The sequence below is a fragment of the Jaculus jaculus genome, chromosome 17, assembly GCF_020740685.1.
Source record: "Jaculus jaculus isolate mJacJac1 chromosome 17, mJacJac1.mat.Y.cur, whole genome shotgun sequence".
In the NCBI taxonomy this organism is placed as follows: domain Eukaryota; kingdom Metazoa; phylum Chordata; class Mammalia; order Rodentia; family Dipodidae; genus Jaculus; species Jaculus jaculus.
The window spans coordinates 58,611,038-58,630,034 of record NC_059118.1 but is presented as its reverse complement, the minus strand read 5'-3'; the positions used below and the strand labels follow the sequence as shown (position 1 = coordinate 58,630,034).

Below are 18,997 nucleotides of genomic sequence, written 5' to 3'. Positions count from 1 at the left end.
CCATTGGCACTTAGGGGAAGGCACTAGGCTTGTCAAGGAAAAGGCACAAGCACGAGCTAAGTGTAGAGCTGTTCCCGAGCAGAGCTAGTGGCGGGAAGGTCAGTTCTAAGGAAAGGCTTGAGGGGAGGTGCAGGTGTCAAGAACATATTTGGATCAGCTCAGCTCATCCCAGTAGGTAATGACATGCTCATCCATCAAAAACAAAATAACTCAACATTGCTGAAGTACACACAGAGAAAATATCAGGAGGAAAGGCTAGCTGCTGTGAGCTCAGTTATGTCACTCTTCCCCACCAGAAGTTTAACACTGGAGTTCTACTGCCCAGCAAATGCTCAAAGTGTAACTGTATTTGGAAGTAGTGTCTTTAAAGAGATAAGTAAGTCATAATGAGCTCATACATGCAGACCCTAACCAGTCTGGCTGAGGTCCTTATAAAGAAGAGAAAAGACACAGAAGAACACACAGGGGGCCATATGACACAGGAGTAATGCTATCCACAAGCCAATGAGAGGACACAGAGAGACCAGGCCTGCTAGATGCTTGATCTCAGATGTCCAGCTTTCAAAACTGTGAAATAATAAATTCCTACTATCTAACCAACCAGGCTATGGTCCTTTGTCAACATGTTGCAAGCCCTAGCAAACAATTCAGAAGGATTAAAATATGAAAGCAGTAACCACTGTGTTTTAAGAAACCTGACAAGGGCTGGATGGATGGCTTAGCAGTTAAGGTGCTTTCCTGTGAAGCCTAAGGACCCAGGTTTGATTCCCCAGCACCCACATAAGCCAGATGCACAAGGTGGCACATATGTCTGGAGTTCATTTACCGTGGCTGGAAGACCTGGTGTGCCAATTCTTATTCTCTTTGACTTTCTCTTTTCTCCTTCTCTCTCTCTCTCTCTGCCTACAAACAAACAAATAAGTAAATATTTAAATAAGGAACTTGCCAAATTACTGTCATGCCCATCTTAACTTTTTAGGCTGCCCAGGAAAGCAGACTCCATGATCTTGTGGCTCCAGTGAATTCAAAGTGCTGCTCTGATTCGTCCTCTTTGCTGGCCCTTCTCTGATTCTGCTTCAGTGGAATGTTCCAGGCTCTCCCTGAAATGCTGTTATTCTAAGTTTATTAGCTAGCTTTTGTTTCTGTTGCTAGCTGACAAACTTACCACCAGTGCCAGGGAGATGAATTTATCTTTTTCTTTTTAATAATAAATGCAATTTAAGAAGCCATGGCTAAAATATATTTGTTTTTTTACATTTCATGTCTCCACAAATCCAGGGAATCTTAAAATCATGGAAACTTAGCCTTTCTAAGTCATCAAGTTTATTTCCTTGCCTTTTAGCCAGAGCCCTGTTAAGCAACCACAGGAAATGAGAATTTCTTCTATTTAAAAAATAATTCCAGAGAGGGAGATTCCACAGGTTCCCCGAACAAGACATTATGACCACTGCTGGGTGAGTCAAGCAATCCAGTCCCAAGCTCCAGGACCTGGGACTGACTCAGCCGGGCTAGGGCTTTCTGATCTCCTCCTTCAACATGATGCAATCCTTGCTGTGAAAGCCTAGTCCAGAATCAAAGAGAAAATGGGGATGGACTGGAAGGCATGTCAGTGAAGGAGGTGAGGAAGTTGCTATTTGGGTAAGTGGAAAGGACCTTTGGTTAAATCTATGTTGCTATGAAGTATACTTTTCACTCATCATTCATGCTCATTTAGATCAAGAAGATGAGATAAAGATCATTTGAGAAATAATCATTTGGAATAGTGAGGATAATGAAAATAAAGACCAAGAATTTTGTGTAATAAGTTGGAAAGAAGTGTAAAAACCCTCAGATAATGTTGTGTAGCAAATGATAGCTAGCAGTAGGCTCTCTTGGGATAGAACGTTTCACAGGTGAGATGGATTTTCTGGCTCATACCACTTAGAACCATGTTCTGGCTGCTGATTCACTCAACCAGCATCCAGTTACATATCCAGAACTGCATTAGACAGACTGCAGGCCAGGTTGAGCTCTAAGTCAACATGCCTTTATTAGCAATAAGGAAAGAAAAAGAAAGAAGAAGAAAAGTGGGATCGGGAGAAAGAGAAGGACTCAAAGGAGAAAGAGGGAAGGTGAGGAGCAAGAGGAGAGGGGAGGGAGGGGGGAGTAACCCTTTCTGAATGCTCCTTTTTCAAGTGCTGAAAGTCAGGTTCCTCAGGAAACATTCTGAGATGTGCCCGTAAAAAATTCCCTGAGGGTTCTCAGAGCATGTGTAACAGGCAGGGAGCGAAACTGGGGGGAAGTTGAAGATGTTTAGAGTCAGTCCCTTGATGAAATCTGCTATCGAGCTGACCACAGAGCTTCCCTAAAATAGTGTTTTGTGCCCCCTACCCACCAGCCATTGGATACAATAACCAAAGGGATGGGCTTGAACCCTGACATTGCCAGTACCCTTCTAGTAAGGGTGCCTCTGGGAATGATCACGTGTGAGCTGTCATAGCCCATACTCCGTCTGGAATCTAGGAAGATAATACCCTAGCTCTGAGGAGGTGGGAGAAGCTAAGAGCCTCAACGCCACACCTGAGAAGAGCAAGACAAGGAAAAGTGACTCATTTCAGAGCACATAGTAAGTGAGGAGCCACGGTTCTGGTTCCAAAAGCCAACCTTTCCATCACAAAATTGTCCACTGTGTAAAGAACCTACCAAAATTCTGTCTGTCGTGGCTGCTCAGTAAATCACCGCTGTTTAATTTGGGTGTTGGTGACTTCTTCATCTGAAAGCTAAGCCAGTGACTATCAGCATCTTTTATGGAAAAACTAGTCACATACACATACACATGTGTTTTTGGCTCTGCCAAGCTCAAGAATGTCACAGATTAAGATACTAGCCTGCTGATTAAAATTAAGAGTTTCTTCCGAGCGTGGTGGTGCATGCCTTTAATCCCAGCACTTGGGAGGCAGAGGTGGGTGGATTGCCATGAGTTCAAGGCCACCCTGAGACTACATAGTGAGTTCCAGGTCAGCCTGGACTAGAGTGAGACCCTATGTTGAAACAAACAAACAAACAAAGAATTTCTTTCTAAATACCGATGGGTGCTGTAGTAACAAGAATTTCAATGTCACCAGTTGTCAGTTGCCTAGGAGGTTGAATAAACAGAGGGGACCTCTTTCCCTGGTCTGCAGTAACCAGTTTTCAGGACCTTTGTGATGATGTCACATTGTTGTCACTCTGAGAGCCTGAGGGTCCGTAGGTGTCAGATGTCTGAGGCTTAGGACACTTTATTAGAAGGGGAGGGAGCATCACGATTCTATTGGTAAAGGGAGGGTAGGGAGCAGGGACAGAGAAGCCCACGCAGCATCTTCACCAGAGGACCCAGATATGTGGTTCCCCTCTGACAATGTGTCAGAAGGAAATTTGTTTTCTAAGGGGGGGAATCTGAGCAAACCCAATGTCCTTGCACACCAGCTTCTCGAGGCTGTCTGTCCTCCTGCCACCTACTAGCTGGTGTTCCCTGTGGTTGGGAATAGTCCTCAGATGGAGGGATGGAGATAAGGAGAAATACTTGTGAAGGACCTAGAACACTATGCAGGCTGAGCTGACACAAGTGAACAAAATGCCACTTGCTTGGTCTCCGTACTCAACCCTTGGGGCATTGCCCCAGTGCTAAGGCACTACCCTGGCATCTATAGCAGATGTCCTCTTCCATCACCCACCAACTTTGGCACTTAGTGGGAAGAACTTTGTTCCCTAAGTCACTCTTCATGTCGCACCATCTCTGCTAAACAAGAACTGACTCAAAGCTCACTCTTCACTTCCACTCTTCTTCTTATACAACGCCCCTCTAAGTTTGTGCTTTCCGTCCCTAGTGGCTGTTCTTTGACTCAGATCTATTTTTGTTTCTATTTTACAAACATGAAAATGAAGGGAAGAAGTTACCTAGCCCTGAGTCACAGTGATAGATAGTAAGCAATATGATTGAATTACTGTCCTAAGAACCAGACCTGTAGCTCAGGACCATAAATATAAACACTTGACTGCATCCCCCTGTCTCCCAATGAGGAATCAGCGGTCCTTTCCCTGGGGTCAGCGTCCTTCCTTGTCACAGAGACTTTCCAGTTCCCACTTTGTCCTCTGTCTTTCTAAGCACTCTTCCATCACTGCCAAAGCCACAGCAGCATGTCTTTGAACCTAGGAGAAACGGTGCAGTGTTGGAATGCTGACTCGTACTAACTAACATGGGCTTTGCTTCTCAACTATATTTGGCCAACTGGAAATGTAAACCTTTTGAGAAGAATGGCATGCCAGACTCAGAAAGACAAATATCATATTTTCTATCTTTTCCCAAGCCTGGGTTTTAATCTTTATGCATGTATGTATATTGAGGACTATGAGAAGGAGAAAAGATATCTTGGGTGGAGGATAGCATGAAAATGGAATGGGGGCTACTGGAGGGAGGCAAGAGGCAAGTGAGGTGTGGGTCAGGAGCATAAGGAAGGAAAAGGGAAGAATCAACAGAAACAAAGTAGGGGGCTGGAGGGATGGCTTAGTGGTAGAGGCACTTGCCTACAAAGCCAAAGGATTAATGTTGCATTCCCCTGGACCCGTGTAAGCCAGATGCACAATGTGGCACATACGTCTGGAGTCCCTGGCATGCCCATTGTCTCTCTTTCTCTTTCAGTCTCTCTCTCTTTCTGTCAAATAAATAAATAAAAATATTACAAAAACATAAAGTAAACGTGAACAATGTGTAATAATGAACCCTTAACTTTCAAAGCAAATTTAAAATCCAGTAACACAAAACACTAAAAATGACCATCAGGACACATTACAAAAGTATTTAAGCAGTTATGTTTGGGGGCTGAGGAGATGGCTCTGCATGTAGGAGTGCGTGCTCTGTGAGTATGAGTCCTTGGGGGACCTGATGTACCCTGAGTGTGATTCCCTAGTAGCCATGTAGAGAACTGGGTGTGGTGATGTGCCCCTGTGACCGCATTCCATGCAAGCAGAGAGCAGAGACTCCTTGGGGATTTTGTCAGCCAGACTGACCAAAACAGATGGCATCTGCTGGTTCATCACAAGGAATCAAGCCAATGCCTCAGAGAGAAAGGACAGCCGATCCTCCCTCTGTCGTCCACCACACATGCTCATGAGGCAATGCATCTACACACACACCCCCACACACATGTACACATACATGCACACACACGTGGCATGCATACTACATACACACAAATGCAAAACACAAGAGAGGAGTACACATTTCCTAGTAAGCTGGATTGGTTGCTCTGACTTCACCACTTCCCCTAGGATAACTCCTCTGTCATTTACTCTCCCATCTTTGCCAGGTGGGGAATATTTCATGAAGTCACATTTTCAGGGGCTCTGAGAAGAAATCACAATAGTAAGTCCCTAAAGTCCCTATATACTAATATACCAGAGCCAGAGCAGTCAGAAGACGTACTACTTTCAAATGCCAAAAAAAAAAAAAAAAAGGCTATGTTCAAGTCAGTCAGCAGACTGTGTGACCAGGTTGCTATGTGAAGCACTATGGACCCTAGTGTCACGGGCAAGTGCAAAAGAGAACTGTAAATTTTTAGGGTTGGCCAGGACCTATGAGGCACAACTCCTGTACTTGAACCAGTTTAAATCTAACTGAGATGTTTAGACTCATATAGGAGGAGGGTAAGGAACTAGAAAATAATACTACATATGGGATTTCATGTGATGTAGGAAGGAAATAAAGAGATGGGCAGAGGTAAGAAGACCCTTTCTTTTAGGTTGTGGACAGAAGTGAGGTGAAGAAGTCAAGGACTAAACATTGGCATGTAAGACACTGGCCTTTCTTCCAGAGAGACCAGCCTTTCCTGGGAGGAAGGGGACCTGGGAGCTGTGTTGGAGATGAATTCCAAAAGATGTCCTATTAAAAAAAAATAATAAAATGGAGCTTTGGAAAGATGAATCTGGAACCTGAGCGAGGGCTGGGCACATTATGTAGGGAGAGGACAGTACAAAGCTAATGTTGTCCTCCAGATATAAATTACCAAGCTGAGAATGGGAGAAGCAGAAAGATGGAAAGGATGGGTCCAGCAAAAGGGAAAAAAATGAATGGGATTTGGTGGCTGAGTAGTAGGGAGGCAAAAAATGGGATTAAACTAGGACATGCTTGTGGATAAAGGAGGGAAGGGAGGAAGTGGTATGGAAGTGAGCTAGATTGAGGCATTCAGGGCCTGGATGACAGATCTATTGTTAACCCTGTTATGTGAGATAAAGCATTCATACTTGAGGGCTGGAGTTATTGCTTAGTGGTAAGGCACTTGCCTGCAAAAGCAAAGGGCACAGGTTCCACTACCCAGGACCCACGTAAGTCAGGTGCACAAGGTGGCGCGTGCATCTGGAGTTTGTTTGCAGGGGGTGAAGGCCCTGGCGCGCCCACTCTCCTCCTCCCCACTATCTGCCTCTCTTCTCTCTCACTCAAATAAATAAAATATTTTTTAAAAATTCGTGCTTGAAATTGGGTTTGATTAAATCAAACCTGCATACAGAAATCTCCTCTGGTCCTCGGTTGGCTCTTTTTAATATAAAGCCAGTGGAGATAAACCTCATTTTTAAAGTACAACACTCAGATTTCTACAAAAGCTGCTTTTGATTTGTCTTCTCTGCTATCTTCTCATAAAATTTTAGGAGAGGTGGAGACAGGAAAATCCTGAGAGCTCTCTGTGGCTAGTCTAGTACAACTGGTGACCTTGAGACTCAGAGATCTCAGTTCAATAAGAGAATCTGTCTTAAGTAAAAAAGGCAGAGCAGTTGAGGAGGACAGCTGACGTCAGCGTCTGGCCTCTGCACAGGTGCACACACGTAAACACATAGCTGCACATACACATGAGCTTACACGCACATGCTTATTCACACACCACAAATACATGCACCAAACAGCCACAAAAGTCCAAAGCATTAATTCTCATCCTTTTCACATACTCCCTTTTTAGCTTTAACTTTAAAAAAAACCCTACATATTCACTAGATACATTTTTTTCTAAGTCTGTTTTCTTTCCATCCATTTTTATTTCATTCATAAATATGTGGTCAGCCAGGGTGGGAAGGTAGAAGGGATTCAGTTATAAGGTTGTTTTTAAAACAGTTGGAGGGCTGGGGAGATGGCTTAGCAGTTAAGGCGCTTGCCTACAAAAACCTAAGAAGTCATGTTCACATCTCCAGGTCCCACACAGCCAGATGAACAGTGGTGCAAGTGAGCAATGCTGCACATGTGCCACAAGAGGGCGCAAGCATCTGGAATTTGTGCACAGCAGGCTGAAGGTCCTGGCACCCATTCTGTCTTTCTCTCTCAAATAAAAAAGAAGGTTAATCAAAATCTAAGAAGATATAAATAAATCATATGGAAACATACTTTTTTGGACAATGGAACACTCAGGAGCCATAGATTGTTACTAGAAAATTTTTAGTGCCAGGGATGAGATACCTTCCTGTGAGTTTCTGGCCAGGGAGGTCCCTTATGCCCCCAAAACATTACCAGCAATTGCCAAGGCCCTTGTTTTCCCACCAGGAATAGATAGTAAGACCCTATTTCTAAAGACTCCACATAGTTGGGCTGCAAGGTCATTGATAATTCCTGCTGCAGCTGAGCTGAAAACCTCCTCCATGTAGACCAGCTGACAGAAAGCTAGAAAAAGCCATGCTGCATGCACTTCAGTGGGAGAGAGAGAAATCACCAGTGAAGATACCCAACAGTGGACACTGCAAGCCTTTTATTTGGCCAGCTAGGACAAATGAGCCAACGGTTGCAATAGTGGCATGTCTGTCATGGTGGAAACCAACTGCCCTCTGATTGGACTGGAGGCCCACTCCATGGGAGGGAATACATCCCTGATACTGAAAACTTAAAACAAGGGTAGTTATGAGCCTTAGGGGTGTAACACCTGCTGCTGTCTGGCTAAATGTGTATACTATGCTCATTAAACTGCACAGTAAGCACTTCTCTTAAGATTCATACCCAGGGCTGGAGAGATGGCTTAGCGGTTAAGAGCTTGCCTGTGAAGCCTAAGGACCCCGGTTCGAGGCTCAGTTCCCCAGGTCCCACATTAGCCAGATGCACAAGGGGGCGCATGCGTCTGGAGTTCGTTTGCAGAGGCTGGAGGCCCTGGCGCACCCATTCTCTCTCTCTCCCTCTATCTGTCTTTCTCTCTGTGTCTGACGCTCTCAAATAAGTAAATAAATAAAAAAATTTTTTAAAAAAGATTCATACCCATATATTAAGTCTACTTTCACTTTTTTGTTAAATAATTTTCTTTTCTTCAGATGGCAGTGACCTTGGGATGCTTCAGAAGGCATCATGGTGCTAAGAAGAAGCGACAGAGGAATGCTCAGCACTGCAATATCTCTATTACACCTTTCAAGGCTCAGGGTCCATTGCAGAAGAGGTGGCAGAAAGAATGTAAGAGCCAAAGGAAGGGTAGGACTCCTTACTATGTGCTCCTCCAGACACAAAGTGGCCTGGATATCCATGACCTCACAGTGCCTGACAGAACCTACATAAGACCATCATAATAGGAGGAAAAGATGATGACATCAAAATAAAAGAGAGACTGATTGAGAGGGGGAGGGGATATGATGGAGAGTGGAGGTTCAAAGGGAAAAGTAGGGGGAGGGAGAGAATTACCATGGGATATTGTTTACAATCATGGAAGTTGTTAATTATGAAAAATAAATAATAAAAAATTAAAAGAAAATGTGTATTTGCTATTAAGTTTGGTGTTATGTCCTTTGGGATGAGACTTGAGCCCATCAAACATTGTAGTGGAAGCTAAACATATCAAAATGTGTTTGCTTTTCTTAATCTGTTAGGCAGTGTGTGCTGAAAAGCGGCATTATCCCTCCTTTGGAAGTCACACTTCCTACACAACACACGCCAGTCCGCTTTGTTTCATAGGCTTTTCCAGCAAGGACAACAAGGTTCAAAATCCTTTCTGCACTTGTAGCCAATCCCATGAGGGAATCTTTAATTCAATCCCTCAGTTGGGCTCTCAGATGATATTCTTTCCAAAGGAGCGGTTAACAATCAGATATCCCAGCAGCCACAGGGAGCTTTCAAACTTGTTTACACAGAGCATATTGTTAAACACTACAGAGAAAGCCAAAAACTCAATAGCAACGGAGAAGACAGGTACATGAGGTGTTTAGTTAAGTTCAGAAATGCCCCATGGAGAAGCTGTGGTATTAGGTAAATGAGCTGGTCCAGATACAGCCATGCAGACTTACCAGGTTGAGGAGTGTCAAATACTTCAGATGTGCCCCATCAGGAAAGACTCGAATTTTATTTGCTTTTCCAAGATATGGGATGTAATAATTGAGGAAAATGTACCAGTTCAAGAGAAGGAAGTGATATATGCATGTCGATGTCTTTGTCATGGTGTCGTCCTTGGAACAGGGAAGGAGCATGAATACTTCCTCAGGTCCCTTCCTTCTGAAGTCCTCTGGGCCACAGCTGAAGCTCTGTGAAGCCTGCAAAACTGGAAGACAGCACAGCCCTCTGGGATTGAGTGTTCCAATACAGGCTGGATTTCACTTCTCTCTTATGCCCCTTCCCTTGTAACGTTAGAGAGCACATCATTATTCTGTTTTGTAGTTAGCTGCATTTAGATAATCGTGGGTAATCAGCAATTTGCTCTCATTTCAACACTGGCCTTAGCGAGAGGCCAGGAGCAAGAGCTGTACTTTGAACTGGGCGATGTCACATTAAATGACCTTATTGTGAGTGTGATTTGAAAAAATAAAAATTAAAAATAAAAAGCCATGACTCATTCAGGAGGTGAGGAGAAGAAGATCAGAAATTTAAGATCACCCTCAACTATATGGTGAGTTGGAGGCTAGCTGGTGTACTTCAAACCCTACCTCACAAACAAGGAGTTGTGCCTGTATTCTTTTCACGGGGTCCTCCAGGAGATTGGGAAGTGTTGTAATTTGTCTCCTGAAATAGCTGAAGCGTTGTCAAGCTTAAAAGAGACTCTGGCCCTGTTGGGAATAGCTTTTGTGATATGGCTGGGGGGGAGCAAGGGTCTCTGCATTGCCCTGGCGTGCAGATGCCATTGCTGGGAAAACACAGGACAGAGGCAGAAAGGGTCTGAGAGAACTGCTAGTGTGAAGCCTTGGAACCTGACCAGCTTGTTTCCCTGGGCAACTGACTGGAAGGTTGAAAACATTCCTTGGAGAAATGCTCCTGACACAACTAGGTAAGCCTGTAGTGCTATTTATGAACTCCCTAGAACATCTAAGAAGAACTAAGAGAAATAACTACAAGGGGATATAGCAGGGAAAAAAAAAAAAACCAAATAACCAGAAACAAACCCACCATCTAAGAATCAAATACAAGCAAACTCTAGCCAGAAGGAGAACAGACCTGAACCAACAGGTCTATAAGATGACCAGTTCCTAGTCTCTTGGAGATGCTGTAACAAAATGCAAAAGAACAAAAACAAAACAAAACAAAACAAATATATATAGTTGGCTTAGAAACAAACAGACAAAAAGTTAAGTTCTCCCAGTTCTAGAGACTGCAATTCCAAGACTCGATGCCGGCAGATTCTGCGTCTGGGGAGACTTCACTTGCCAGGTCATCACTGTACCCTCACTGTGTCCTGACGCGGGACAAGAAGCAGAAGAGCTCCTTTGGGTCTCCTCAGGGCAAAATTTGTACCCATGTTAGCTTTGTCCTCACAATTTAATCGCTTCCCCAAAGGCCCACCTCTCAACGCCACCACCATGAGGGTCAGGATTTTATCATATGGATTTTGGGAAAAACAAAACTATTCAGAGTACAAAATGACTCGCCATGGAGAGGGTTGGCCAGAATATGGGTGGCTGGGAGAGGGTTTCATCACCCCCTGGGAGGCTTTCTTGTCTCCTTTACTCCAAAAGTCCAGTTAGCCACCAAATTCTGCCAGTTCATCTCCCAAATCAGGCTCCCATCAGTGACTTTCTCTCCCCCATTCTATAGCCGGCCTAGTTCAAAACAGCTTTCCTCTCACTGATACCATAGCAAAGTGTTTTTACATTTGTTTTCCTTACTCTTGTTTCATCCCTAAATTCTGGTTTTCACAAGGCCAATGGGTAATTCTTTCTGAAATGCCCCATCCGTTGTTGGTTCATGTACCTTGACCACTTTACTGTCATGTGTTCCCTGAATTATAAGTTTTAGTTAAGTTTCCTTTCTCGCCTGGCTTTGCTACCATCATCTTTGGTCCTGAGCCTAATGTTCCTCTGATACCAAATTGACAGAGCTTCCCATCCACACTGGGCCAGGCCACACCAAGAACCGTCATTTCTATTGTCTTGTCAGCTTAATGGCTGCCTCCATCACCAAAAGTCTGACTGGCTATTTCAGAGTCATCCTTAAAATGCAGCCCAGATATTTCCTTTGCTAGGATCCCTTCCCAAAGCCCCTCCTGAGCCAGACCATGCTAACCAGCTTAGGTTATACCTTCCCAAACGCCTCTGCATCTTAGAAAGCTGTGCAATGATCAGAGCTCAAGCTTTCATTATTATCAATTATTAATATTATTTTAATGATTATTAGTTTTGTCTCTTCTATCTCAGGCTGACCCTGAACTCACTATGTAGTTGAGGATGACCTTGAACTTCTGATGCTCCTATCTTTATCTCTTTAGGGCTGGGATTACAGATATGTGCCATTATTTTCAGTTTGTGTGGTGCTAAGGATAAAATACAGGGCTTTTGCATGCTAGGCAAACACTCTACCAAATGAGCTATATCCCCAGACCAGGCAATCCAACGTTCTAAATATATCACTATCTCTTCATGTTCAGAGATGATGTATTTGAATTTCTATAGCTTAGGATAATGGTGAGTATACACCAAGTACTTAACAAGTATCTGTTGAATGAGAAGATAACTCAGTTAGAAATGTGCCAGGGACCTGCATAGATATTTCCCAAGAGAGGACTTACAAATGGCTGACAGACCCATGAAAAAATATTCAAGGGCTAGAGAGACAGCTTAGCTGTTAAGGCGCTTGCCTGTGAGGTCTAGGGATCCATGCTCAACTCTCCAGATCCCATGTAAGCCAGATGCACAAGCTGTCACAAGCACACAAAGTCACACATGTGCACAAGATGGCACACACATTTGGAGTTCGATTGTAGTGGCTGGAGGCCCTGGTACTCAAATTCTCTCCCTCTCTCTCTCTCTCTCTCTCTCTCTTTCCTTCTCATAAAAATATTCAATATCACTACTTGTGAGGGAAACACACATTAAAACCACAATGAAATATCAACTCACTCATGTCACAGTAGCTTTTATCAAAAAGATAAGACAAAGAGCTGGGGGCAATATGGAAAAAAGAGAACTCTAGTAGACTATTAATGGAAATGTCAATAACATTTATTATGAAGTATGGAGGTTCCTGAAGGAAATAAAAATAGGACTACCATATCACACAGCAATGTTAGTTCTGGGTATGTTTATCCACAGACAATGACATCAGAAAATCAAGGTCACATCCGCCCTGCAGTGTGTAGTACCACACTGTTCACAAGAGCTGTGATGTGGAATCATTCTATGGGCTCACTGGTGAGTGAATGGATGAAGAAAATGTGGCATATTCTGTGTATGTGAGGGAACACTATTCCTCCTATAACAGAAGGACGCCCTGCCGTTTGCAATAACATGGCTCAACCTATAGAACGTTGTACTAAGCAAAGCAAGCCAGGGACATGAAATCAAACACCGCATGATATCACATGCTTACAAATCTAAAAACAAGCTTATAAGGTATTGGGTAGAACGGCGATTAATGGGATCTGGGAGCAGAGCTAGGAGTACAGATTGGGGAAAGTTTGTTAAAAGATAAATTTTCAGCTCCAAAGGAAGAATAAATTCAAGAGATCACTTATACATCATGGTGACTATACTACCAATGATGTATTGCTATCAACAATATATTATGGATTTAAACATTGTAGAGAGACTTTAAGTATTTTCACCACAAAAGTATATAAAGCAATACATATGTTAATTAGCATAATTCATCCATTCTATAATGCATTGCATATTTTAGAGCATCATGCAATATTCAATAAATATACATGTAATGATTACTTTTCAATTACAAGGAATAATTATAATAAAAACATCTGTTGGACAAATGAATACACAGTCTTTAGAGCTTGCTCATTCATTCAGTGTTCAGCTGGTTCAGTGGAGGAGGTGGAATACTGTTAAGTCATAGCCTAAGCCCTGAAGGAACTCAAAGCCAAGTGGAGCAGACAGATATGTAAACAAGAAATTATAGCATGATGTGATAAGTACTATAATAGAGGTATTCATGAAACACTAATGGAACCCAAATTATCCTGCATATTACTCTGTCATTTTAAATATATAGAGGATGGAGCTAAGGTGCACTGAGAAAGTGTACCGTGGAAATCACAGGAAATCCCAGACACTAGGTAGAAGCTACCAGCATGGGAACATTTTCCCCTGCTGGTTGCTCATTCTGGGTTAACCAGCCCTGTTATTAACCCTCACTGCTCACGAACAAATAAATACAGCCAAGGGGACTGCCAGCCCCTCCAGAGGTACCCAACGCACTCTGTACCCTCACTGCTGCCCATGGTGGGAGGTGAGCTACAGATGCCAACATAACCCATTTCAAGGCCACCCACTCAGTGGTACCGGGCCAAGAAGAGTGAGTCAGAGAGCCAGGCTTCAGTTGGGTCTGGTCACACCTAGATAACTTAGTCTGTTATACTGAAAAGCTCTTTTAAGTTGGCTCGCTCCCTTGACAGCAGATCTGTACCTCCCAGCCTCGAGAGCTGATCAGCTGCCTACCCTAGGACAGCCAGTCCCACATTAAACCCTTGGGAAACGGGGCTGCCTGCATTCTCGCAGGAATGTCCTGATTCAAGCATCAGGACTTTTAGCTCTTCTAAGGGAGTCTGACACACCTCCTTGCCCTGTCACAATAGCAGGTGAACTTTGGGTGCTAGCAAGGATTTGTTATGAGTGCTGGCATTGTGGTACCATTGGTAATTACCTAGGGGCCTTAGGGTTTCCAAACTTAGTATACTCTTCCCTATAATCCCTGGGGGCCTCTTTAGCCACGTCACCATAGCTGACCTGCTGTATCACTCCCTAAAGAAAGGCAGATGATTCTGGAATGTGTGTGTGTGTGTGTGTGTGTAATGTCCATTTGAAGTCTCAAGGTGCAACTAGGCCCGACCTCCTCCCAAGGGATTTCACATTCCTAGGAACACTTGCTCATGCGGGGACACGTGGCTGAGGAATGCAGTGGACTGAAATGCTGAGGAATGAGTTGGACTGATATGCTCACCGTGACTGCTCTGCCTTTCTAAAACTACAGCTTCGGGTAAGGACCCTTCTCTGAAGTCAGTTTGGAAAGAACATTGATGGGTTTCTAGCCTCTAAACTAGGCCACGTGGAATGGTGCAGGAGCTTGGCTTTTGGGTTTGTTCTGTTTTTAAATCAATAATGACTTTCTTCAACGCCCGCTTTACCTGTTGCATGGGAGCACTGATTCCGACTGCCATTCCTCTCAGATGCCCACCTTTGCCTACCCAGCGGAGCACCACGTTCTCCAGAGGCCTTAGGCCCACTGAGAGGAGCAAGGTTCACTATAAAGACTTTTGCAGGTGCATTTTAGCTGAAAGCCAAAGAACATTTCCTGTGTACAAACGTGACCTTGACTAGCATTGTTTTAAGAGTGTGGATCAGGGGAAAAATAAGTTTGATGTCAGGTAGTTTTAATCACTTTATCTTTTAGATGCGAAAGTTAAAGCTTAGGAAGGTTAAGGGACTTGCCCAAAGTTATCAGTGCACTTGACAATGATAGTAGTAGATGTCTCTTAATACCAGCACACTGAGCTTTCACTATCTGTTGAATTACACTTTTTGTATGTAAATTCTAGCATTTTCAAGCAAATTTATCCAGTATGAATTAGTTCTTATGTCATTTGATTATACAGAATTTGATGAAATTATTAAAGAGAAAGTATCTACTTAGAAAAGCCTTTTATAAACTGTCACATTTCTCATTTTACAAAGGCCCTGATAATAAGAAAGGCATACCTTTTTTTTTTTCTTTCTTCCTTTATCTTTTTTTTGTTTTTGAGGTAGGGTTTTACTCTAGCCCAGGTTGACCTGGAATTCACTGTGTAGTCTCAGGCTGGCCTCAGAGTCACAGTTAATCTACCTCTGCCTCCCAAGTGCTGGGGTTAAAGGTGTGTGCCACCATGCCCAGTGTTTTCTCATCATGAAACTGAGATATTTCAAACAGAAATGTGATTACATGTTATATATGGACTAATTATTAAAATTAATAAACATATTTAATGCTGGTGCATCTGTACCTTGCTGTGAATTTCTGGTTTCTTGGCAAGTTCATCACAAGAACAGTAGTTAAGTTCTATACATAAATACCTAGCAATCTGTAGAGAAATATGTATCTGTCATGTTTGCATGTAAATATGATTTGCGTTTTTCTGATTTTCCATCATATTGTCTCATTGGTTTGTTGAGAGGGGTATATTGGGTTCACCAAGGAGCTGTGAATCTTTCTATACTGCTATATATATAGTTATATGTGTATCAATGTGAAATAAGTTGAATCTACTTGTCTTAGCAGCTTTACGAGTTCTCACTTGTGTGTGCTGAGGCTCTGTTGTTTAGTCCAGGTACCATTAGGATTTCTGAATCTTCCTGGTGAATTAACCTTTACTGTGTATTCTATAGCTCTTTGTAGTAAGATATCTTGCTTACATTAGGGCTATGTGATATGTGATGTGTAACATAGCTATTCTCTTTTAAAAAATCACAAGTATATGTTACACATATTTTTATTTACTGCCAATCTTCCTATTTTGTTAAAATTAATATGAGTCTTGTGTAAAGCATACAACTGGACCATGTTCTTTTGGTTTGGATTCATTTGTTGGTTAGTTTGAGGCAAAGTCTTGTTATGTAGTCCAGGCTAGCCTCGAAACTGCAGTGTATCTCATTCCTCCCCTCTCAAGTGCCCGGATTACAAGGATGCACTACTGTGTTTGGCTCTAGCTAACATAGGCCTTGTAGCTGCTGTATTTGTGCTATCTCTGTTTGAAGGTGCCGTTGGTATGTTAGGGTTCACGTCTTCCATTGAATTATTTGTTTTCACCTTGTCTCTGCTGTCTTTTATGTCTGCTTCTCCTTCCTGGCTTCCTGCATTGCTTGCATACTTTTTAGAGTTCCAATCTTCACTTATTTATAGTGTTTTGAGTATATTGCTGTGAGTGTCATAGGTATGACAAACGCAGGACTGATTATATCCTGCTTGTATTAACAGTTTAACATCGGGGGTGGGAAAATGGCCCAGTGGGTAAAACTGTGGCTGCATGAGAACCTGGGTTTGGATCCTGAGAATCCATGTAAAGCCAGACAAGGTAGTGTGTGTCTGCAATCCCAGGGAGCCTACAGCAAGATGGGAGGCGGAGAGAGGAGACTCCCTGGAGGCTTGGGGCCAGCTAGCTTTGCAAACACCATGACGAACAAGAACAGAGACCCCGACTCACAGGTGGGACGTGAGGACTGACGCCCATGTTGTCTGCTGGACTCCACGTGTGTGCTGTGGCTTGCTTGAGCCTGCACTCACACACTTGAACACACACATATTTTAGACATGTTTCACCTAAAGTGTGGCCTTTTCTATTTTGTCCCTGTGGTAGTTTGAACAGATGGCCCCCAATATATTCAGTGTTTTATTAGTTTGTGGTTTGCATCTGCAGCCACCTGGATGGAAGCAGTGTCACTGGGTGGATCTTAAGGTGTGTTGGTGGGTTTGACATTTCAATCTAAAGATATGCAAAGTGTGCCTGGCTGGAGTGCCTGAAGTGTGCTGTGCTGTGTGGCTTTGGGGCTTGTGCTTCTCTCTGTGTGTTTGGTCCTGTGAAGGCAGCCAGCTGCTTCTGCCATTGTGGAACTTCCCCACGATCTGTGAGCTTTAATAACTCCCTTCCTCTGTAACTGAGCCTGGTCTGGAAGTTCCTCTCAGAGACCCTGAAGCTGCCTGTTACAGTCCCTTTAGCTTCCCTATTTTTAAATATAATGGCCTTGACTCATATTTTATCATTATTTAATTATAATTCTATTAAATAAGATATTCAATTATTGATCACAACTTACAAATCTTAGCCTGATTTTGTCCTTTACTTCAATTTTGTTTTCTCTGGTGCTTTAAACCTCCTTCTTTGATCATTGTCTTTTAGCTTGAGTTATTTTTTTTTAGTTAGTCTTTAAGGGGAGGTCTGCTAGCCACATTTTTCCTCCTTACTCCTTCCTGTTACTTCATGCATGTGTTTTTATTTACCTTATTTCTGAAAAAAAATACATATATATTGTTTTTGTTTTTAGTTTTTGAGGCAGGGTCTCATTCTCCAGGCTGACTTGGAATTTACTATGTAGTCTCAGGGTTGACTTGAACTCAAGACAATCCTTACCTCTGCCTCCCAAGTACTGGGAATAAAGGCGTGCACCACCATGCCTGGCTTGAAGAATAGTTTTATGTGGTGAAGAATTTACCCACACTTGACTATTTTCTCAGCACCTTTTATAGACAGTGCCAATTCCTCTTGGTCATTTGTGTTTCAGATGTGAAATGTGAAATTCTATGAATTTATGTTCCCTCATGAGTAATGTAGCATTTGTCTTCAGCCTTATTCAAGGTTTTTTCATCAATGCTCAGGAGTTTAATTATGCTGTGCCAAGACATCTAGCTGTTTGGTATTACCATATTTGAAACTTTTTCAGTTTCTTCAAACTGTACGTTTATATCTTGCACATAATTTGGGACATGTTCAGACATGATGTCTCTTCAAATGCTCTTTTACCCCCACACTTTTTCTATTCTCCTTCTGGAACTCCAATGATACATAATTTTACACATCTCTTATTACTATCTGGAAGTCCCCTGGCTGTCCTCTTACTGTTTTTTAGTCTCTTTTCTCTGAGCTTTTCAGTCTGGGTAACTCAGTGATATATCCTAGACTTGATGCTTTGTTTCTCCAGCCCACTATTGCACTCACCCCATAAGATTTTATTTCTGTCATTCTGTTTTTCAACTCTATACCTTCCCCTGATTCCTTTCGATAACTACTACTTCTTCACTTAAATATTTTTTTTCACTCGCTTCAAGAGAATTTGTGATTGCTCATTGAAGTTTTTTTAAAAGTAACACTTGATTCCTTTATCAGATGATTCTAGCATGTGATTGAGCTCTATACTCTGTTCATTGATGGTAGTCTTGTTATTCACTCATGATGTTATCAGAACTTTCCTAAGATGAAAGCACATTCCATCCTTGACATAGGCCAGAAGAGTCAGTGTCCTCACCAAACGGCGGCGCACAATGCTGTGAATGGGGCGGGGGGGGGGGGAGTAGCTGCTCCCCAAGAGCTTAGAGGCAGTTGCAGGAGCTAACTCCTTTCCCCGGGAAAAAGAAAAACTTTCCTTGCTTTTTCAGCATCTGCCCACACAACATCAGGGAGGATGCTGCTGGTGAGCCCTGATTTGATTTCCTGCGCAACTCGGCTCAGAGATTAATCTACCCCTTGACAAACAAGTGGCCTTCATTAAGAAATTACAACTATCAAATTTCAACCCTAAATCCTTCTAGATTTATATATGTATATTTCTATCCAGCTTGAAGATCTACTGCCAGAGATCATTATCAGACACATTTCTTTTTCTTGTCAGTTTTCTTTTTATTTTTACATTTCTGAAAGGATAATCACATGATCTGAAAGCTTTTGCTTTTCTGCATGGAAACAGAGCAGTTTTTCATACAAATAAGGAAAAGGTTGTGTGTCTTTAAAAAAGTTCTATTGGTCTTTAAAAAAAAAAAATCAAAAATGAAAAGCTGCCTGGTTGTTCATTTCAGTGTTATTCACACTCATTTGGTCAGAAAGAGTTGTTTTGGTTAATTATTGACTGCCCTGTG

The 18,997-nt window shown here is 42.6% G+C and overlaps 1 protein-coding gene across 1 annotated transcript in view; it reads right to left on the bottom strand.

Annotated features, from left to right (window-relative positions):
- Nucleotides 1–18,997, bottom strand: part of LOC101613754 (androgen dependent TFPI regulating protein) — a 90,035-nt gene that overhangs the window by 57,516 nt on the left and 13,522 nt on the right. The window contains exon 2 of the mRNA XM_012951013.2: nucleotides 9,253–9,503. Coding sequence (XP_012806467.2) covers nucleotides 9,253–9,432 — 180 coding nt within the window. The 5' untranslated portion in view covers nucleotides 9,433–9,503. The remainder of the gene's footprint in view (nucleotides 1–9,252; nucleotides 9,504–18,997) is intronic.